At 38.5% G+C, this 24294-nt stretch overlaps 1 protein-coding gene across 1 annotated transcript in view; it reads right to left on the bottom strand.

The window, feature by feature from the left end:
- Nucleotides 1-24294, bottom strand: part of LOC122811525 — a 1751548-nt gene that overhangs the window by 899381 nt on the left and 827873 nt on the right. Inside the window, exon 7 of the mRNA XM_044083457.1 lies at nucleotides 11001-11075. Coding sequence (XP_043939392.1) covers nucleotides 11001-11075 — 75 coding nt within the window. The remainder of the gene's footprint in view (nucleotides 1-11000; nucleotides 11076-24294) is intronic.

The raw sequence follows: 24294 nt of genomic DNA, 5'->3' as shown, positions 1-24294 counted from the left end.
CAAATTTCTTGACCATAAAAGCAATGTATTTAGCAAGTGGCTCGGTGATGCCACCTGCCCCCGAGACTATAGGTCTAAATTTAATACGGTCCAAGCCTTTATGTGTCTTGGGAATACCGTAAATTACAGGTATTCTCAGTTTGTCTACATGTAAAAAATTAAAAAGTTGTTCGTTAATAGACCCCTGTATTAAATGATCATACAAATGTTGCCCTATCCTAGAGTGGGCTATGTTGATCTCATTCCTGGAAACCACACCGTATTGTTCAACATCCTGTAGTAAAATTGTGTAGATGTGACTCAATCTAGGGTGTACATAAGACCCCCCCCCCACCTTTATCCGGCTTCATCACTCTACATTTTTCCTGCCTTAAAACCTCAATTATATTCCTTTCTTCATCATTAAAGTTGTCGGGATGTCTATGATTTTTGTCCTTACCCAACATCACCCAACGATGTCTCTAAGAGAAAGGACACAAATGCTTTTTTTTTTAAGCACTCTCTGGTGTGTGAGCACATGGACATTAAATTCATAGTTTTAGAACAGGTTCTGGGGGACTTGAGGGGAGGTAATTGGGAATCCAGCCTAGAATACAAGGAGTTGCTGTGGCAACTGAGGCTGGATTCAGGGAGGACCCCATGGCTCAATGATAATATTAGTATTGCTAGTGTTTTAAAAATGAGAGCAGCCCGACTATGAACCTCCCTTACGACGTGAAGACACACAACAGTCAAAACTAGTGAATTATGTATATATTGTATTATGGTCATGGGTAGATCACGGCTATAATTGTGTAACAATTTGTGTGAAATGTACAAATGTATTATTATTACTTTTACAGTTTTATCTTATACAATGTTGGACAGTAATAACATTATTATTGCAGACTGTTCATTTTATTTTTAGTTAGGTAGGGATTATACATTTTTTATTCATTACAATAAAAACAAGTAGATTTTTGAATTGACACTTAGGAATTTTATTGGTTACGAGTTTACATCATGTGATACTGCATTGATATTTAAGAGTTGTAATGGCAATGTATTATGTTCTGATGAAGCTCGGTAATTACTGAGTGAAAGCGCTTAACTGGATTGTTATTCGTGTTGCTGAAGTTTGGAGGAATAAACGTTTTTTTATTGAACTGTGGTTGGCTCGACTTCTGGTATACAGGGACTTATTGTGGTCCCCTATATTCCTTGCCCTTGGCTGTGGACGTTTATTCTACAGAAATGGAGTCGCAAGAAATTCAGGGTGGAATTTGAGGGTTGGAGACTTATGACAATGTTCCAGAAGATGACGACATGACTGTATTGGAATATCTTTGCCGTTCTCTGGGCAATAGAATGGATTGTTTCTGCTTTCAGCTGCCAGCAAGCTCTTGTCAGTTTTTTGACTTTATTGTATTAAGGTAATGTTTCATTATCAAGGGGCAATTAAAAAGTAAAGCCACTAATTCAGAGACTTCATTTTTATGACTTTTCATCATTCTTCTCTTATGGATTGGATAAGGAATAAAGAAAGCATCACCACTCAAAAAGTGGCAGTTATACACCTGTTTTATTCCACTCCTCCAATAGACATGTATTGAGATTTTTCTGCACTTTCTGTTAAGCATGAAATATAGTACTGTGAAAGCCAAGGTGTAGATATTCTGAAGTTGAAATGCTTGTTGCACTGTTTATGTAGAATTCTCACACAACTGTTAACTCGTTACCTATAACTATTGTCCAATAACAGAAGAGTACCAAATAAATGTCAATTTGTATACATGACTAAGCCGAGTGGAAGAGGGGCATTGACTACACCCTCTGATCTGAGATATAAAACAATAAGTGTCCTGTTTTTTTGACTTATTTATACTGGTTACTGCTTTTAGCAATTTATATATAGCACTTTTTACTGCCTGCTGTACACTTTTTACTGCATTTTATTGCTAGTAACTAATCTGCATGGTTAAACTAAAATTGCCTGCATTAAAGTGCCTGAGAAATAAGTTTTTTACTGTCACACTGTTTGTAAAGCTTTATAGCCAGTTTCACTGTATTTCACTGTGCTCCTTTCATTTTGTGCCTCACTGCTGTGATAAACATATCGGTAGTGTTTATTGTCTAAAAGAGTGTAGGTTGCTAGCTTTAGTATTGTCCCAGTTCAGATTTGCTGTCTTTGGGCCTGTTTGTTTTTGCAATGATTGTTCTGAGCACATGACCAGGCCATCTGGAATTAGCAGAAGCATTTGCTTACCTCCGTGGCAGGACTGTGTTGATTGGCTGCTGGATAGTGGGGGTTGAGTGGTCTAGGGCTTGGAGTAAGCACTCATTGGTTCTTTTGAGCTTTTTTTAAAAAGTTCTCTCTTGCTGTTATACTTGGTGGTTTTGCAGTTGCCCACCCCCTACTGTAAATTTGATCTGGGACACACCTCCGAGTCTAGTGTCATTAGCTCATTCTACCTAATACAGAAAGAACATCTGAGAAGGCCAACCCACTTAGTTTCTTTCCTTCTTTTCCTCCTTTCTCCCTTTCTTACAAAAAAAAATTGCCTGAATCTCCTTGTGTTCTGACTGTGCTTCTCAACATTTTGGAAATATAGAGTATATTTTAGTGCATTTATTAAAACTGTATTTACCTTAATATTGCTACAACTCAAGTGCTCTAGGTTGCACTGCATCTGAATTGTTTTAGTGTGTTTTATTTTTTTTATTTTTTTATTTAACATTTCTTGACCGGGAATGTCCGACTAGGTTCCACAGAGCCTGTTTTCAGCGGAGGCCCGGGGAGAAATGCTCCAGATGCATGTCTTTGGAATGTGGAAGGAAACCCACGCGAACACAGGGAGAACATACAAACTCCACACAGAAGGCACCCCAGCCGAGAATCGAACCAGAGAGCCTCTTGCTGTAAGGCGACAACGTTAACCGCTGCACCACTGTGCCGCCCAAAGTTTTAACTGCTTTTCTGTATATAAATATATATATATATATATATATATATATATATATATATATATACATATATATATCTATACACACACACACATACTTTTCTGTGTATGTAGACTAGCTTCTTATTCTACTGTATTACTGCCTCTTACATCGTTTTTCAGTTGTGCACTTGCCTTGTTCCATTCAAAAAGTTTTAAATTGCTAATTTTGTAGAGATTAATTGCATTTACTGTTTAGGGCTACACACTCAAGTGCTTAGCCTTTTCTGTGTTTATTTACTGTATTATTGCATTGTTTAGCCTGTTTTAACAAAAAAAAAAAAAATACTATCTTGTTTGCTCATTTCCCACCTTTCCTAGTTTTTATAGTCCAGATCCCAGGCTTTGCTGGTTTCAGGACTTTATTTTCTGTCTTCAGAGCTACCCAGACCTTGCTGTGGTAGAGGGAAGTCCTACTGCTTACCAGTGGGAATGGTGAGCATTGTACTGCCCATCTAACACTAGAGGAGTGGTTTCCAGCTCTGAAATTGTAATTTTTTTAGCCATTTTGGTCTGATTTCTATCACTTTCAACTTTCTGGCTTAAAAACACATGCATTTGCGCATTTATTCATATTGTGCATCATCGTAGGGCTACGGTTAAACTATTCCAGGTGCCAGAAAGTTTGCTTTTCATGTTTTCTCTTAGAACTAGCTGGTTTCTCAGTAGTAGCACTAAAAGCTGACCCCTGTGACTAGCATTTGCTCTAGAACCTGCTGGAAGGCACTAGGAAGCCTTAAACTGATACAAGCACAAACTCTCCTTGTTGATAAGAAAAAATTAATCATAGGCACTAAACAGCCTATAACTGCAAAGTACCTGGCAAACGTAAGGGAAAACAGCTCTTGTACTTTACAAAAAAAGCACCTAAACAGGTATGTCCAAGGGTCAGCTTCCAGTGATTTCTCCTGTCCACCTTGAATCTGGGCATACTGGGGCAATGCAGCAACTGCTTCATGTACACAAACAAACCTCTCCTCCTACCACACCCAACACTGCAACCTGAGAGAGATGCACTTGCATAGCCAAACTGGAAGCAAAGCTCTCTCCAGCCAAGAGTGTGCTAGACAGTGAAGAGGAGGTTAACACCTGCACTACACCTCAAGCAATACATAGCCCTTCAAAACCCACACCATCAACACCCACAAATAGCAACACTAAACCCACATATGCGGAGGCCCTTAACATTAACCTGCCCAAGCAACAAGGACCTCCGAAGCTGAAATGCAAACACCAGTCACAACCAAAGTGACACATAGTTCACAACCAGTGTGCCACCCAACAACAGCCCCTAAGGCAAGACAATGTACCAAACACTTTAGTCATAGGTGACTCTGTGTCCCACTCACCAGGCTGCACAAGGAGAAAATTACAGTCGGCTGCCTGTCAGGTGTCAGGATCCGCCACATAACGCATGCACTCAAGTCACTCCACAAGTACAAATACGACTCTGTCATTGTCCATGTTTGAGTGAATGACTTGAGACATACCTCACTGGACTACATGAAAAGAGACATGGAAGAGCTCTTGGATCATGTGGCCTAGGCAGGTTTGACCCTAGCCCTGAGTAGCATCCTGCCTTCGCCCAGAATGATACCACAGTATAAGGACAAAATGATTGACTTCAACAATTGGCTACACTTCTGGTGTCATTCAAAGGGGATCCAGTATCTGTCTGCCTGGGATGACATGATCGACAAAGCACAATGCTTTGCCAGAGATGGGCTGCACATGTCAACCCTGGGATTTAGGTTACTGGCTAAAGCTCTTGCCACCTTTTTTAGGTAAGGTTCAAAGGACAAAACTACCACTGTAACAGATACAAGATTGCAAAATCTGATGGTAATGCTACTCAATGCTAGAAGTCTAAACCTCAAAATGTACTCTCTTGAGGCTCTCCTAAAAATGGAAAACATCAATATCTGTGCAGTAACTGAGACCTGGTTTAAGACCCCAGAGAGCACCCCTGCAATACCGGGCTACAACTCTTACCACACTTTTTGGCCACCAAACCAAGACCGAAACACTAAAGGTGGAGGAGTGTCCATATTCACCAAGGATATTCACACCTCCATACTAGTTGCCCAACACAATGCATCTGAAATTCTCCAGGTGTAACTAACACTAGGTAAGACTGCAATCCAAATTGTAGCTTGCTTCAGATCCCCCACCATGCCCCAAGATTCTCACTACACCTTTCTAAACATACTGGAAAATATTAAGATATAACCAAACACCCTAATACTGGGTGATTTCAACTACCCTGCCATTAAATGGGAAAACTACTCCAGTACTTTTCCCAACGGTTCTTGAAATTCATAAATTCCAACACCCTGGATCAACTAATCCATTTCCCTACCAGGGGCTCCAATATCCTAGACCTGGTCATTACCAACATGGGAGATAGATGCTCCACACCAGTGGTCATCCCCTCATTGGTCAGGTCTGACCATAAGCAAATCATCCTTGACATCCACATCCCACCCCAGCCCCCAGTAAGGAAACCTCTGTAAAAAATTTCTCCAAAGCCAACTTCATGCTACTTAAGTCAGAAGTGACAAACTTCACAGCACCCATGCAGATGGGAACTGAAAGTTTGACTGCTGAATCCTGCACTAAAGCACTGTATGAGCACATCCACTCGTGCATGAATCGTGCTATCCCAAACAGAACCAAGATGCTCTTCTCCAAAAAATGGAAGTCAATCTGGTGGTCCCCTGCCATAAACAAACTATACAACAGATGGAAGAAACTGTTGCAGAAAAAGAGGATAATCCCAGGATGCAAAAAACTCACTTACAAGCCTCAGTAAGAAGCTGATATCCCTCATAAAATCCTCCAAAGCTAGTTACGAAAATAAAATTGCCAAAGATTCCAAAGACAACCACAAGGCATTCTATAGTTATATCAAGAATCTAAATGGCAATGCTCAGATCTGCTCTGAGATAAAACAGAATGGCATCAAATGCACTCATCCCAAGGATATTGCCAATATCCTGGCAGATCGATTTAGTGCCAACTTCACCCCCACTCTCACCCCCTAAACAGCCCATCTCAATACCAAAGGATCGCCAAATTCCAGTAATCACAGCCACAAAGGTAGAAACCACACCCTCCAAAGCTAAGAATACAGCATCCATGGGACCAAATGACATCCCAGGCTGTGTACTACATGAACTAGCAAATGAACTGGCACCTCACCTAAGTGTCATGTTTAATCATAGCCCCGCCGCAGGCTTTGTGCCCACTGAGTGGTGTACAGCTACAGTTAAACCACTCCACAAGGGGGGATCCACCTTGGATCCTGGGAACTACCGTCCCATCAATCTGTCTGCAAGGGCATGGAACTTATAAACAAAGACAGTGGCAACCTTCAAACACTGGACCCCACCCAGTTTGGGTTCGAGAAGGGCCAATCTTGTCTCCTGAACCTGACTGACTTCTTCGAATCAGTCTCCAGAGCTGTGGACGAGGGTATGGTAGTCCACACAGCCTCTCTGGACTTTTCCAAGGCCTTCAACACCATCCCCCACTCTGGAATCATAGATAAACTTACTAAGCTGGGCATAAATCCCTATGTCACTTGATGGGTTGCCAACTGGCTGACAGAACCCAGACTGTAAAAGAAGCAAACTCCAAATCCAGCTCCAGACAAGTGGAGTACTCAGGGTTCAGTCCTGGGACCACTCTTGTTTGGCATCTACTTCTCTGAAGTACAGGCCAACACTAGGGGCCTCTGGCTAACAAAGTTCACAGATAAACTGGGAGCCACTACTGAATCCCCAAATGAGGTGGATATTTGACAAAAGGGCCTTACAGAAACAGATGCTTGGTGCCAGAGCCATGGGCTCAAGCTTAATGCCAAGAAATGTATAGTTATCCCCTTTGGGAAAAAAACATATATCCATGAATTACCACACAGGTGGCAGTACACTAAACACTGAAAGTGTGATGAGAGACTTAGGGACACAGGTGGACAGTGGGCTCACCTTCGATAACCACATCACCACAACAGTCAGGAAATCCTTCTATGTGGCACACCTCATCACCAAGGTCTTTTTATCCAGAAAAAGGAGGTCATTGTCCCACTCTACTCATCCCTCAGACCCATTATAGAGTACAATGCCCTGTTTGGTATGTACCTCATAAGACATCTGCAACACCTGGAAAGGCCGCAGAAATACATCACTAAAAGAATCACAGGCCTAAAGCAGATGCCCTATGCTGACCATCTAAAAAAACTCAAGCTATAGTCTGTGGAATATTGTCTACTCAGAGGTGATCTCTGCTTAACATACAAGGCCATGTCAAACTCTGAGCTGCTGAACATGCTCCACTTAAAGAAATCTCAATCCCTCAGAGCCACACGCTCCAGGGATCTAAACCTTGTCATTACAAGGAACAAAACATGCTGGAGGGATAGATTACTGACCCAGAGACTCCCCATACTCTGGAATAGACTGCCCATACATGCAAGCACAGCGCCTCCTTGGCCCTCTTCAAAAGGAACCTTGACAATTGGATAGGAGGTAGGAAATTCACCCCAGGGATCACATCAGTCGCCCTGCTAGACAGGGGTCCAGGGAAGTAAATATTGTGGGAAGAAATATCTGGGGAATTGTTTGGATAAGCTTGTATAGGTCTTAGGGCCGATAGCCTATTACAAACCTATGAACCTATGAGGAAATGTCAATTTGTGTACATGAATCGCCAAATAAGTGCCAACGGAAACAAAACCAGTACCCAGAAAACAATAAAAGGATTTTATACAGCTGAACACGTCACTTAAAACACATTAATGCTCCACAATGTGAAAATTTTTTTTTTCATTAAAACTTCAGATGTGGACTGTAAGCAAAAGCACTCATATATTACACAAAATTACATACGTAACAATCAAGCAAATTAAACATTTTTAAAGGAACATCTTGTTAAAAAATTGTGTGAAAAATTGTGTGAACTTCACACTTAAAATCTTTTATGTTCTGAATTACTAATGAATGAACATTTAAATACCGATGTATTTTAAAACCTTAAATAAAATGACCATATAAATAACATTTAAAAACTGTTTAAAATAAAGGCTTAATTGTTTTTATATATATATATATATATATATATATATGCGCTCCCTATTACGCTGTCGCAGACGCGGGTTGTCAAATGCGTCTTTGTCGAACTGAAAACCACAAAAAGGCAAAACAGCAAAGCGGCTTTTCAGCGAATTCTTTCCCTGGGAAAGAATTTGACTGCTTTCACTACTTTGCCTGTAGTGTGATCTTGGAGTTGATATATTTAAGTAGGGGGTGAACCCCCCCCCCCCACATTATATAATGCTTTACAGTTTTTTTTTGTTTCGGAACAGTGATTTTTTTCCCTTGGGAAAAAAGTCACTGTTCTGTGGTTTTGATATTGTAAGCTTTCGTTTACATGGGGTCGATTATGTGTATGCACATTTCTTGTGCTGGCGCTCCCTCGTGTGGCTAAAAATTATTACAACTAAAAAGTGAATAGAAAAACACCATGAATTAATTCATACACATGTAACCCTGCTGTTAAATATATATATATATATATATATATATATATATATATATATATATATATACTATTATAAAATATTAGTGCTAATAAACTTATAAAAACATGTAAAAACAACAGTACCTACTCTGGGACATATTGTAACTTATAATTTAGCAGCTCTTAATTTTAGTAAGGGAGCTATTTAAATGTTCTCATTTAGACCTGGTGGTACATTTGCTTGTAATGTCACTTGCCACCATAACTCCCTATACTCAATCCTATCTTCCCACAACCCGCCTCTTATATCTTTCTCAACCCTTTCTAAAACAAAAAATAGATAGTAGGCATTCGTACATATTTGCTGATGTTTATACAGAGCATTAGTCTCTTTTCTAGTACGCATGTCATAGAAATGCTCATATATTCTTTTCTTTAATTTCCATTCAGTTTTTCCCACATAGAAAGAACATATTTGACACACCGCTAAATATAAGAAACCACTTAAATCACAATTATAGAATTCTTTTCCTTTAACTAATAAATTTCTACCTTCTAAAAATATATTTTACTTGTTGTATACATACATACATACATTGTGCACAATAACCACATTTGTATGTTCCATTCTTTCTCTTGTTTATATTCACTTGCCCATAATAATTTTCTACTAAATTCTTCAGGCTGTGGGAATTTTTATAAACGATTTTTAATTTTTTCTTTGATATTTTGTCCAAGTCCATAAAACCTATGAACCTTTTCCACTCAGATTCCATAACCTTTTATATCATATTAGTACTAGCACTGTATTCCAATACTAGTGCCCTTCCAAAATAGTCATCCTTATTATATTGATTGTTAATTTCATTATTGAAGTTGACCCCAAGAATGGGCTTAAATCTGTCTAATCTCCCTTTCCATACTATTTTTTTTATTTGGTCAATCATATAATCAGGGTATTTCCTAGCTTTAAACAGTCTCCAATGTCACAACATCCTCAAAATTTTTTTATCAACCGAGGTCATCCTATATGACCTAACAAACTGACCTTTTACTATATTCCTTTTATAGTGCAGAGGATGTGCACTATTAAAATGCAAGTATGAATTCAATAATGTGTTTTTTAAACAGTTATTTATATGGATAGTCTTTTATTTAAGGTTTTAAAGTACTCACATAGGTATTTAAATGTGCATTCATTAGTAATTCAGAACATATAAGACTTTAACAGCGTGAAGAAGTTCACACAAAAATGTTTAATGTACTTAACTGATTGTTATGTATGTAATTTTGTGTAATATGTAAGGGTGCTTTGTGCTTACAGTCCACATCTGATGAAGTTTTAATGACGAAAACGGATTTTCACATTGTAGAGCATTAATGTGTTTTAAGTGACGTGTTTGGCTGAATAAAATCCTTTTATTGTTTTCTGGGTACTGGTTTAGTTTCCCTTGGCACTTATTTGACGATTTTGGAGTTTTATTTTGGTGCCTTGAACGAACATTTTGAGGATTTGTGTACATGAATAAATGCCGATTTTTGCACAGAATTAATAAATGTAGACTGTTGTACTGGGGGGGGGAGTTAAATAAGGCATCCCCTGATGATCAGCTCTAATGCGTATTTTGGCAGGGGAAAAAGTATAAGACCCGGTCTTATTTTTGGGGAAATACGGTATCAGTCTCCAAAATGACACTAACAGAAACTTCTTGCACAATTATTCATTGCTATGAACTGGTTTACAGTTCTTTGGTCAAAAATTTAATTTAACGAACCAGAAAAAATGTTGGCATGTGTGTGAAAAACAATTTCTGTGTGAGACTGCAGAACAGTGGGGATTAGGGGAATTTGCCTTTTTCCCAGTGTAGTGCAAGCATGGATTTTGTACACATACATAATCAAGGGATTTGGGGGTACAGGATGCTTGCCCAACTGAAAAAAAAAAATTAAGTCCCCCCCCCAATATAAAATATATTGGGCTTCAAAAAATTCAGTTTGACGACTTCATGTTCAATTTTGTTTTCAGTAAGGCACTTGGATCTTATGAATCAACTCTCAAAAGGAGATGTATAAAAACGGTCTTCTGTCATACCACACCTACTTTACTGAACACCCTCCCTAAAAATCTGACAACATAAAGCATGCTATACAAAAGTAATGCTATCTAAAGTTCTTAAAGGCCATGAAACAATAATGTTCCAAATTAAAACTGGCAAAACAAGCATCTTCTATGTTTACACAGCTTGTGCGCATTTTTACCATGTATATATTGTTCTGTGTACTTTGCACCTTTCCCTGTAAACAGACTGCATTAAAATGTCCTAAGTATCTTGTATTTAAGCCATGTTGCAAATTTAACAGGAGGTAATTTTGTCGCTAGGTTTATTCATCCATGTCTTGCAAAAACAAGGTTAAATTTTCAGCCATACATTTAAGCTACTCAAAGGAAGAAAGTAATTTACTGTTTGGTTTGAAGGTGCAAAGTTAGCATTTTCTTACCTGTTTTGCTATCAGACTGAGGGCTACTGAAGGTTGTTCGGCCTTTTAGTCTACTCAGTGCAACAGTCACCATCTCTAGGGGGAAAATTGTAACATTTTACTAAGTATACTTTCACTGTTGTGGTTATTACTGTATTAGCTGTTCCTGAAAGCATAACCCTTAAATTAATGGATGGAAAATGGTTAGACAAACTAGCTGTACAGTACAGGAAAGAGTACAAACCATATAACGTTATGTTTCAAGAGAGGTCTCTGGCAGGTCGCATAAGAAAAAAATGGTTTATAGTTTCAGACTGGTAGATTTCCACCACTGACATCCATAGCAGCCACATTGCCCCTTGGTGCTCTGTTGTAGCCTATGCCTGGATTAGAGGAGGATGCCTCAATTATGCTAAACATACCTATAAATAGCCTGGACAAAGGATCCCTTCTCAAACTGGACAAGGGCCTCAGAAAATATAAAAATATAAAATGGCTAGTTACAGGAAAGGGGCACAATTTTTACAAACTGTAGAAATGTACACAATTTTAAAACAAGTAAAATAAACTCAGGGCTAGAATTACCACATACAATAAATAATGCCCTGTGCACTGCAAACAACCCAGCAACTGAAAAAGAGGTCCTTCTGGGTTAATACCTGATAAAATTAGGAGCAGGTGGGCCTTGATAGCAATGTAAATGCATTCAGTGGACCTCAGAGAAATGGTTTAGTTGTAAAATGCCCCCATAGTTACATTACACATTAAAATGAATGCAATGCAACACCTGTCTTTAATTGTAAATATGCATTTATATGTGTGTGTGTGTATATATATATATATATATATATATATATATATATAAATAAATATCTTTATTTTATATATATATATATATATATATGTATATATATATATATATATATATATATACATACATATATATATATATATATATATATATACATACACACTCATATATACATATCTACATATTTATATATCTATACCTATATATCTACACACACACACTATATATATATATATATATATATATATATATATATATATATATATATATATATACACACACACACACACACACACACACACACACACACACACAGAGAAGAGAGTAGCTACCAGTTCCTCAACAACCCCATATAAAACTCAGCCAATTTGCATCAATTTTTTATTACACACAAGTTGTTATAAATGTGATTCATGTCATGTATTTTTTTTTACCATTGTATAAAAAAATCTCACTATATGTATAAACTTATGTAACTGTTGCTATGCTGGAGATTTTATTCCTAGGCCTCCGCTAAAAATGGGCTCTGCCCAGTCGGACTTTCCCAGTAAACAAATGTAAAATAAATAAAAAAAATATAAAATAAATTATGAAAAGCAAATATACTCTTCATCATGCTGCTACATCTCAAAGGAAATAGTGTAGCATTTGTGAGGGCTATATCTGTAAAATACCTAACATGACTGTTAGGCCCTGAAAGGTCTCTGTAGCAAGAACAGTTAAAGTTTACACAAACTGTTCTGTTGAATGGAAATGGTATCCAACACAACTTCCATATGGTAGTCTTTGTCCATATGACAAAAGTTGACAATGTTCCCATCTGTGGAGATTAACTCTTCTGTGATGCAAAGGGTGGCAATACATAACACAGCACACAAGGACTCTGTTGGCTTTTACTGATACATGACGACCAGCCACTGCTAGCATCCGAGTGCAAGAGCTACCCCATATACAAAAAAAAGTATTCAGAACTAATCTCAGTGGACACAGAAGCTACTGCACAATACACAGAGTTTATAAAGTACAAACAGATAAGCCCTTTCATCTTCACACAATAGAAGACAACTTCAGATAAAAAAAACACAAGAACAGAGTATTTAAAATTCACTCTATGAAGTCACATAACCAGCAGTTGTTTTCTTATTGTTACAATGTGCCATTTCACTAAAGTTATTAAAAAAACCTAAAACTGCATAATCCCAAAGCCATCTCAATAAAAAGCATCTACCAGGTTGCTTGAATTAAATTTCTCAGGCAAGCCAGGAAGCAAGAACATGACTTATGTGACCAGGAGCGGCCTTAGGTCAACTGGTGCCCTAGGCAAAAGGGCTCCACGGCGCCCCCACCACACCAACTGGTGCCCCAATTCTGGTCTACCTACACCAAATAAATACTGAAAAAGTGCCCCTGCTACAGTGGTGCCCTAGGCGGCCACCTAGTTGGCCTATGCCTAAGGCTGGCTATGTATGTGACCCCATGGTTTCCAAGTCAATTACTTTTTGTTTTAGTTAAAATGAGACTGAATTTTAGTTAAAAGACGTACTGTTCTCACAGGATGAACATTATTGACAACTGTCTGTATTGCTTTTTCCCAAGTCAGAGTGAGTAGCATTAGTATGTCAGTTGAACAGACGTTTCCATTTCCATGTGTAGACACAATGGCCCTAATCATGGAAGGTTAATGCACATGGCCACTGAAAAACATTCAGACACTGTGGAAAAGGATCAGTCCCCAACAAAATGGTCACTGTATGTTATTACAGGCAAGACATGGTAGGAAATTCCAGCAAAGATGCATATGCTCCTCATAGACTAGTGGCCATCTAGAAAGGAAGGGAAATAGTATTATTTGAAAGTTTTCAGCTGAAAATGATTTAACTGTCCTGAACTCCGAGTCAAAGGCATTGCCATAATTTTTGAGTGTATTACTAGTGAATGGCAACTTCTCTTATATCTACACAAAGCCTAGCTATTTACCCTAAACTACCAAATTGGTCCTTTAGTTCTGCTACTTCTGGTTTTGTCTGCTTGTAAACTACATATGATGAAGCCATTTAGGAAGCTTGGCAGTTTGCACTTGACAATACTGCAGTACATGTCTGATACAAGCAGCATTCTGGCAAGCTTAGTTTCAAAATCTAACAAAGTGTGTTTTTATCAAAATAATTAGTGTACTTGAGTTCACAATCAGTAACCATTTCTAGATATGTTAAGTAAGCTACACATTCTACAGGCCCCAAGACCTTTTGATACTTTTAGAGAAAATAAGACTTACTGGTTATCCATAATTTAAAAATATTGAAATCTTGATATAAACTTCTGTATTAATCTGTTTGGTGTCAATGAAGAGATACAGTGTCAGAACACCAGTGCACTGTTAGAGGAATATGACACATTTTATTTAATATATAAATAAATGTGTTTGAGTTAGCAATTTGGTGGTGTAATTATTGGCTCTAGGCAATTTGGTCACACTGATTAACTTTGATAAGACACCTTAACCCTATATAAAAACAACAAAAAGGGGACTGATGATGACGTGGGCCTAGCAATGACAACTGGCAGACTAAAAAGTTAGAGGGGTAAATATCAGAAAGGGAAGACTGCCATGAAGTTAGCATTCCTTCTGTTCAGGTATTTATTAACAACAAAATGAAAACGCCAGTAAAGCTAGAACTTCCACTGAGTGACCTCCTGAAGCTCTTGTATCAGAGGCACATGGGACATATGCTCATGATCCCAATGAACATCAGATGTTTCAGCTCATTGATGATTCTGAATGCCCATGACTTGTTTCGTCGTTTTACTGGACAATTTCAGGCCAATAAAGCCAAACCCCACTAGCTGTGGATATGCATATTTCGGCCTTATGAGCTTGTCAGCACAGCACAAGCAGAGTGTTTGACTAAGCATAAGAAACACAGGGCTGTTATACCCAGCTGATGTCCATTATCATTAGGGTCACTTCAAAAATATCCCAAACAACAAATTAAAACAATGAGTGAGGTCGTCATTGAAAAACCAATCAGTAAAAACAAAATGAAAACTCCAGCAAAGCTGGAACTTCCACTGAGTGACCTCCCAAACCACTTGTATCAGAGCTAGTGGGGTTTGGCTTTATTATTTTAACCACACAAACTTCACTGTGGAAGATCATATCACAGGACTGGTAATATAGTTGGTAAATGTACAGAGGGAAGGCTAAGCTAAAGAGGGTTGATGTGCAAGCTAGTAACCATGTTCTGGGGAAGTATAGTATACACATTATTTGTAATGGAATAACTAATGGCTTTAAAGTACGTTTTAAAGTTTTTGCAGTCATTTGAACTATGGCCTCGCATATCATCAATGAAAGACTTTGTTTTGCAAGAGATGGACTGGATTGTAGAAATTTTGATACAGAGATTGTGAAATTCTTTAACTTGTCTGATGGTCACTTGAAATTTTCTTTCCAATAGCTCTACCCCCATGACCGTGGCTGCTTTTGATACCGCTAGTTCTGTAGGCTTGCCAGGCATTGTTCCTTTTAGGCACCACTAACCTGATAAGTTTGCTGATTCATTTATGTCTAATACTTCTTTTTTTTTATCCATATTTCCACTGCATAATTGCCAAGTATTTTTAAGAAGATAATGTTCCATGTTTCAACCATTCTATTTAATTACGACAAATATTTTAAGACAGAACAGTCAACGGCTTGCAAGGTCTGGTGAATCTCATCAGATGACAACTTACTCTGATTATGTTGGCAAATAAGTTTCAGATAAAGTAAGTGGATAGCGACTATACAATTTGCTATAAAATTTTAGGGCTGCTGTGTTAGGAATCTAAATATCTTCATAATCAGTTTGCTGCTGTGTTAGGATCCAGACAACTATATGGTCAATTCGCATCTGTATATCTTTTTTTTTTTTTTTTTTCCAAGTGGGGTTGATGACAACCTTAGCATCAGCCTTTAGCTTTACAAGTTTGCAGTATAACAAAGAGTGGGGGGATCTGCCCTTCCCTCTGCTACTTTGTGACTGTGGAATTGTATATATAAGATGTATGCAGTGTGAGGGTGCAGAAGGACTTGAACCCTACATAAAATATATTTTTTAAAGTTTATATATATATATATATATATATATATATATATATATATATATATATATATATATATATATACACACATATATATATATATATATATATATATATACACATATATACACACTCTGTTAAAATGCCAATTTTTTGTGATATAAACAATGAGACCACAATAAATCATTTCAAAACTTTTCCCACCTTTAATGTGACCTACAACCTGTACAATTCAATTGAAAAAGAAATCTGTTAGGGGAAAGAAATAAAAAACATACAATAAGCTGGTTGCATAAGTAAGCACACCCTTAAACTAATACTTTGTTGAAGCACCTTTTGATTTAATTTACAGCATTCAGTCTTCTTGGGAACAAAACCCAGCCACTGGGGATGCACAAGCCAGTGCATTTCTTTGTGCCAGTCCCAAGCCCGGATAAATGGGGACGGTTATGTCAGGAAGGGCATCCGGTGTAAAACCTCTGCCAAATAACATATGTGGACAACAATACAGATTTCCATACCAGATCGGTCGAGGCCCAGGTTAACAGAGACTGCCATCAGTACTATTAGCCAACAGGGTGCTGGCAGAAATTGGGCTATTGTTGGCGGAAGGAGAAGAAGAGGGGAAGGCATGCCTGACAGCAGAAAGAGAGGAGGAAGGTTAGGAGTGTAGTAGTGAGGGTAGGAACTTTGAATGTTGGCAGTATGACTGGTATAGGGACAGAGCTGGCTAATGTGATGGAGAGAAGGAAGTTTGATATATTGTGTGTGCAAGAGACCAGATGGAAGGGGAGTAAGGCTAGGTGTTATAGGGTGTGGGTTCAAATTGTTCTATCATGGTGTGAATGGGTGGAGAAATGGGGTAGGGGTTATCCTGAAGGAACAGTATGCCAAGAGTGCTTTGGAGGTGAAAAGAGTGCCAAATAGAGTGATGTTTATGAAGCTGGAAATTGATGGTGTAATGATGAATGTTGTTAGTGCATACGCTCTGCAAGTTGGGTGTTCAATGGATGAGAAAGAAAAATTTTGGAGCGAGTTGGATGCAGTGGTGGTGAGTGTACCCAAGGGTGAGAGACTGGTGATTAGAGCAGATTTTAATGGGCATGTTGATGAAGGGAACAGAGGGGATGAGGAAGTGATGGGCAGGTATGGTGTTAAGGAGAGGAATGTAGACGGTAGTGGATTTTGCGAAAAGGATGGACATGGCTGTGGTGAATACGTATTTTAAGAGGAGGGAGGAGCATAGGGTGACATACAAGAGTGGAGGAAGATGCATACAGGTGGATTATATCCTATGCAAGAGGGCCAGTCTGAAGGAGACTGGAGACTGTAAACTGGTGGCAGGAGAAAGTGTAGTTAGGCAGCATAGAATGTAGGATGATGATGGTGATCAAGAAGAGGAGAACAAGTGTGAGAGCACAGTGCCAAGGATCAAATGGTGGAAGTTGAAAAAGGGTGATTGTGAGGTGGAGTTCAGGGAAGAGTTAAAACAGGCACTGGGGGGAAGTGAAGAGTTACTGAATAGCTGGGAAACTACAGCAGAGATGGTAAGGAAACAGCTAGAAAGGTGCTTGGTGTGACATCTGGACAGAGGAAGGAGGACAAGGAGACCTGGTGGTAGAATGAGGGAGTACAGCAGAGTATACAAAGGAATAGGCTGGCGAAGAAGAAGTGGGATTGTCAGAGTGATGAAGAAAGTAGACATGAGTATAAGGAGATGAGGAGCATGGCGAAGAGAGAGGTGGCGAAGGCTAAGGATAAGGCATATGGAGAGCTGTATGAAAGGTTGGACACTAAAGAGGGAGAAAAGGACCTGTACTGATTGGCTAGACAGAGGGACTGAGCTAGGAAAGATGTGCAGCAGGTAAAGGTGATAAAAGATAGTGAGGTAAACGTATTTACAAGTGAGAAGAGTGTGTTGAGCAGATGGAAAGAATACTTTGAGGGGCTGATGAATGAAGAGAATGAGAGAAAGAGAGAGAAGGTTGGATGATGTGGAGAAAGTGAATCAGGAAGTGAAACAGATTAGCAAGGAGGAAGTACAGACAGCTATGAAGATGATGAATAATGCAAAGGCTGTTGGTCCAGATGACATACCAGTGGAAGAATGGTGGTGTTTAGGAAAAATGGCAGTGGAGTTCTTAACCAGATTATTTATGTCTTGGAAAGTCACAGGATGCCTGAGGAGTGGAAAAAAAGTGTTTTGGTACCTATTTTTAAGAATAAGGGTGATGTGCCGAGTTGTAGTAACTACAGAGGGATAAAAATGATCAGTCACAGCTTGAAGTTATGGGAAAGAGTAGTGGAAAGGAGGGAGGTGATGATTAGTGATCAGCAATATGGTTTCATGCCGGGAAGGAGCACTACAGATGCAATGTTTGCTCTGAGACTGTTGATGGAGAAATATAGGGAAGGTCAGAAGGAGTTGCACTGTGTCTTTGTGGACTTGGAGAAAGCATATGATAGGGTGTCTAGAGAGAAGTTGTGGTATTGTATAAGGAAGTCAGGAGTGGCAGAGAAGTATGTAAGAGTGGTACAGGATATGTATGAGGGTAATGTGACAGTGGTGAAGTCTGCAATGGGAGTGAAAGATCCATTTAAGGTGGAGGTGGGATTACATCAAGGATCAACTCTGAGCCCTTTCTTATTTGCAATGGTGATGGACAGGTTGACAGACGAGATCAGACAGCAGGCCCCATGAACTGTGATTTTTGCAGATGACATTGTGATCTGTATTGAGAGTAGGGACCAGGTTGAGGAGACCCTGGAGAGGTGGAGATATGCTCTAGAGAGGAGAGGAATGAAGGTCAGCAGAACTAAGACAGAATATTTGTGTGTGAATGAGAAGGAGGATAGAGGAATGGTGAGGATTCAGGGAGTAGAGATGGCGAAGGTGCATAAGTTTAAGTACTTGGGATAAACAGTTCAGAGTAATGGTGAGTGTGGGAGAGAGGTGAAGAAGAGAGTACAGGCAGGGTGGAATGGGTGGAGAAGTGTCAGGAGTGATTTCTGACAGACTGGTACCAGTAAGAGTGAAAGGGAAGGTCTACAAAAGGGTAGTGAGACCAGTTATGTTGTATGGGTTGGAGACGGTGGCATTCTAATTCATTCTAAAGACATGCTTCTGGAGCATTTTCTCCCCGGGCCTCCGCTGAAAACAGGATCTGTGGAACCTAGTCGGACTTTCCCGGCCAACAAATGTTAAATAAAAAATAAATAAAATTGACAAAAAGGCAGGATCCAGAGCGGGAAGTGGCAGAGTTAAAGATGTTTAGATTTGCACTGGGTGTGACAAGGATGGACAGGATAAGGAATCAGTATATTAGATGGTCAGCTCAGGTTGGACGGTTTGGAGACAAAGTCAGAGAGGCGAGATTGCGTTGGTTTGAACATGTGCTGAGAAGGGAAGATGGGTATATTGGGAAAAGGATGCTAAGGATGGAGCTGCCAGGTAAGAGAAAAAGAGGAAGGCCTAAGATATGGTTTATGGACGTGGTGAGAGAGGACATGCAGGCAGTTGGGTTTGACAGAGCAATATGCAGAGGACAGGAAGAAATGGAAACAGTTGATCCACTGTAGCGACCCCTAATGGGAACAGCTGAAAGAAAGAGGAGTCTTCTTGTGAACAAACAAACAAATCTGTCAGGGGAAAAAAATAAAAAACGTACAATAAGCTGGTTGCGTAAGTGTGCACACCCTTAAACTAATACTTTGTTGAAGTACCTTTTGCTTTAATTACAGCATTCAGTCTTCCTGGGTACACACCTGCCATCAATTAGAGAGACTCTGATTAACGCCAAAAAGTTCAGCTGTCCTAGTAAGATTTTCTTGACATTTACTCTGTTGCCTGCTACAGCAAAAGCCATGGTTCAAAGAGAGCTTAAAAGCATCAAATGGATGTAATTGTTGAAATATGGACATGGGAAAGAAATAGAGATTTAATATGGTGTAATATTTATGCAAAGAAGAAAACAAAATTTATCAATACATAAAGAGAAGCACCAAATATATTTGAAGAGAAATAGAGACAAAGGAATCTGGACATGGAACACTTTACAATAGAAAAAATAAGATGACAAAGAGGAAAAGGAGATTAGTAATGGCGAAGTTAAATAAATAGAAACTGAGGTTATGGAGCACCTGCAAAGTGTAGGATTCTGTGTAGAAAATCTAATTCAGAAAGCACCACAACAGGAAAGAATAATGGATATCCAAATTAAGGGGAAACCAGTGTAACAGGAAACAACTGGTCAAGTGCCATATGAAGATAATTTGGAGCCTTCTACAGGAAACCATTCTAAACGTTCACTTGAAGTTAGACAGCAAGGAAAGGAACATGAAACTGGAAACTCTGATGCAGTCAATGATGACGAGTGATAGGCCAGTGAGTTGCCATATGACAGAGCAATGGACTGCACAGGATGAAAGTGATGAGACTGTGTCACAGGAAGTTGCTATAGAACCCTCTAAAGAATGCCTGCAGGAATTGTCAAACAAAAGGATGTGCCCTCAATTTGGAAGAAAATGAGCTAAGAGAAGAATTGCTTGATTTAATAGACATGGACAGATATATTAAGATCAATGAAAGAAATAGACTGCAAAAGGTTAATAAAACTCAAAAAGTCAGAAGTCTGATAAAACAAATGAACACACTAATAAGGACTGTTCATACAATGCCCATGCAATATAACAGAAGTAAAATGGATATGTTACTGTGCAGCTTACTGAACTGATAAAGTTCTATCACAAGAACACAGGGTAGTGAGAGAAAGGAAGGGGAGAAATCGAACAACATCATGGAAATATCGAAAACAGAAAATTATAAAGCAAGACAAGTGTCACTGTTGGAGGACTATAGAAGAAGGGAACAGATCAACAAAAACACAAAGAAAGATGTGATAAAAGCAATACACAATATTAGAACAGACCAGGATCTAACAGGCACAACTGCAAATAAACTAAAAATTTCAGCACAGGCAGAAAACCTTAGAAGATACGAAGATAAATATAAAGGAAAAGTGCAAAATAAGCAACTTACTGATGACCTAGAAAGTTTTATAGGGAACTGGGAAATAAGGTAAAAGGAATTGAAATATTACCAAAAAAAATAGTAGATACATTTTGGAGAAGTATCTATGAAGATCCTGTCAAACATAAAGATGCTAAATGGACAGAAATAAAAGAAAGAATAAGAAGTTTAAAGGTACAGTATATGAAATGGGATGAAGTAACAGCTAGAGATATTGAAAAAAAGTGAAGAAAAGCCTCTAATTGGAAAACCCCAGGCCTAAAAGCAGTACCTAACTTCTGGTTAAAAGTATTAACATATTTGTACATAGATTTAGCCATGAGTAAGAACTATTTATATCCGTACCCAGAACAGACACCAACCTGGCTAACAGAAAACACAGTGCTCCTACTTAAGAGTGAACCTGCAAGCTACCCTAAAATTATAGACCAATAACTTACTTTCAGACTATGCATAAACTATACATGGGAATTGATGCCAACATTTTACAGTCATTTAGAAGAAAACTCAATTATGGCAGTAGAACAAAAGGGCAATAAAAAAAAGCCATATGGAAAAAAAGGATCATTTGTGGGTAAATAAAGTCATAGTAGAGAAGTGCAAAAAGGGGAAGAATCAAAGTATAGCATGGATTGACTTTTAAAAAAACATTTGCTACTATCCCTCATTCATGGATAAGAGTGCTTAAAAATGTATAAGCTACACTAACCATGAAACAGTGGCAGACCACTTTGCAATTAAGCCATGATAAATGACAAATTGTTATCGCAGGGATACACATTGAAAGGGGGAAATTCTAGGGTGAATGTCATCATTAACTATTCTGCCTTGCCTTTAATCCATTTAGCTCTTTACTCAACAGCTTAGACAATGGCTATAATCTGGCTCCTAGAAAACAACAAAGTGTAAAGACTACTCACCTTCTCTCTTTGTCAAAGATTTAAAAATATATAGCTCACCAGACAAGGAATTGAAAGCACAACTGCAAGCTGTCAAAACTACTTCAGATGATATAAGAATGTCATTTGGCCTTGATAAATGTGTAAATGCAACCTTTAAAGCAGGAAAACTGCAATGCCAGGAAAACATCAGTTTGGGACAAGAATGTGATACAAAAGAACTTGAGCAAGGACTGTATAAATATTTGGGAATTGATAAATAATAAAACATGAATAAATGCAAATAAAACATACTAAGGAATACTTAAATGAATCCTGAAAACAGCACTGATATTTAGAAGCAAAATCCAAGCTATAAACCAGTTTGCTCTTCCCATCCTAACTTAGAGTTTTGGAGCATTTCACTGGCCCCAACACATGTTGGATAGATTAGATAAGAAAACAAGAAGGATGCTTCATGCTCACCAAATGATTTACTAAAAATCAGTGCATACCAAAGATTATATATTCCCTGTTCTGAAGGAGGGATGGGCCCCCTTTAAACTGATTATAAGTATTGATCTCCAGTCGTGGGACTCCACACATCTACTAACCTCACAAGACCCAAACGTAGTGAAAGTTGTGTAACATGAGAATAAATCTAAAATAACTTCTCTGCATAATCTAGCAGAAGCTTATAGGCATCAAGCAGAAGTAGATAAAAATCAGGCAGCAACTGAATGTGCCAAAAAACAAAATTAATATAAGGTGAAGGATCAGAAGAGAAGGCAAGAAATGTGGAAAAAGCATAAATATAGTTGCAAGTATAGAAAACTTGTGGAATAACCTCATGTTGATCAGGAGCGAACACAAGAATGGCTAAGGAAAGATGAATTCAAACTAAGAGATGAAGGATTAATAGTGGGCTGCATACACATTAGTTTATAAATTCCACTGAACATGTGGGAGAAACAGACAAATGCATGATTTGCAAAACCAAATTGGAAACAGTTGCACACCTCGATGCTGGTGCAACATACTAATGGCAGAAGGACTGTAAATTGAAAGGCATATTAATGTGGTGAGACTTTTGCACTAGGGATTGTGCAAACACTATGGTATTGAAGTGGCTGAAAAACACTGGAAACATGAGCCAAAAAGCATAATAGAAAATGAAGTGTACGTCACATGTGATCATCCATTACCAACAGTTCAAAAGATAGATGCTAGAAAACCAGATATTGTGGTCCAAGAAAAGAAGACAAGCATAGCATTGATCAATGAAATGGCCACATGCAGTGACTACAGTGTTTTGCATACAGAGAGAAAGTCATAAAATATTAGGATCTGCAAGCAGAAATAAGAGCAATGTGGAAGAAAGTTACCAAGACAGTTCCAATAGTAGTAGGAGCAACCGGATCTTATAAAAAATAATTTACAATCGTATTTAGATATATTACCAATACATGTAACTCCATACAAACTGTTGGAGTCGTCTTTACTTGGCACACTGCAGATGCTGCGAAGAACACTACTTGGCTGACATGAAAGACTGAAGCAATGCTAATTTCATGAACTTTACTCATACTTTGACGTAGGAATGAGTGCATTCCAGTCATGGTATTAGAAACCCAAAAGACTTGGAGAAATTAAAAAAACTGAAACGTATCAGTCAGGAGAAGGGTACAAAAAAATTTCCAAAGCACTGGATATACTATGGAATACAGCGAAGACAGCCATGAAAAATTGGAGAAAATATGGGACAACAGTGATGGTGCAAAGAACTGGAAGTCTCTCTAAAATTGATGAAAACTGGTCAAAGAGGCTGCCAAGAGACCTAAAGCAACACTGAAGGAACTGCAGGAATTTCTGACAAGTACTGGCTTGTACTACATGTGACAATCTCCCATATTCTCCATATGTCTGGACTATGGGGTAAGGGTTGCAAGACGGAAGCCTTTTCTTACACAGAAAATCATCCAGGCCCAGATAAAATTTGCAAAACAATACATCATGTCTCCCAAAAGCATGGGGAAAAATGTGATATGGTATGATGAGACCAAGGATAAACTTTTCAGCCACAATTCCAAAAAGCAGGCTTGGTGCAAAAACAACACTTTACATCACCAAAAGACCATCATCCCCATAGTGAAACATGGTGGTGGCAGTATCATGCTTAGGGGTTGCTTTTCTTCAGCTGGAACTAGGGCTTCACTCAAGGTGGAGGGAATTATGAACAGTTCCAAATACCTGTGACTGATACCAAGCATACATCCAAATCAACAAAAAAATGGCTTCACCAGAAGAAAATTAAAGTTAAGGAATGGCGCAGCAGAGCCCAGATCTAAATCCAACAGAAAATTTGTGGGGTGACATGAAGAGGACTGTGGACAAGAGAGGCAATCTGACAGATTTGGAGCATTTTTCCACAGAAAAGGGGGGCAAATATTGCCAAGTCAAGATGTGAGAAACTTCTACCCACGAAGACTGAATGTAGTAACTAAATCAAAAGGT

Source organism: Protopterus annectens, chromosome 1.part0 (assembly GCF_019279795.1).
Source record: "Protopterus annectens isolate FY-2018-M chromosome 1.part0, PAN1.0, whole genome shotgun sequence".
Classification (NCBI taxonomy): Eukaryota; Metazoa; Chordata; order Ceratodontiformes; family Protopteridae; genus Protopterus; species Protopterus annectens.
The sequence above is the reverse complement of the archived record's forward strand: the minus strand, read 5'-3'. Positions and strand labels throughout refer to the sequence as shown.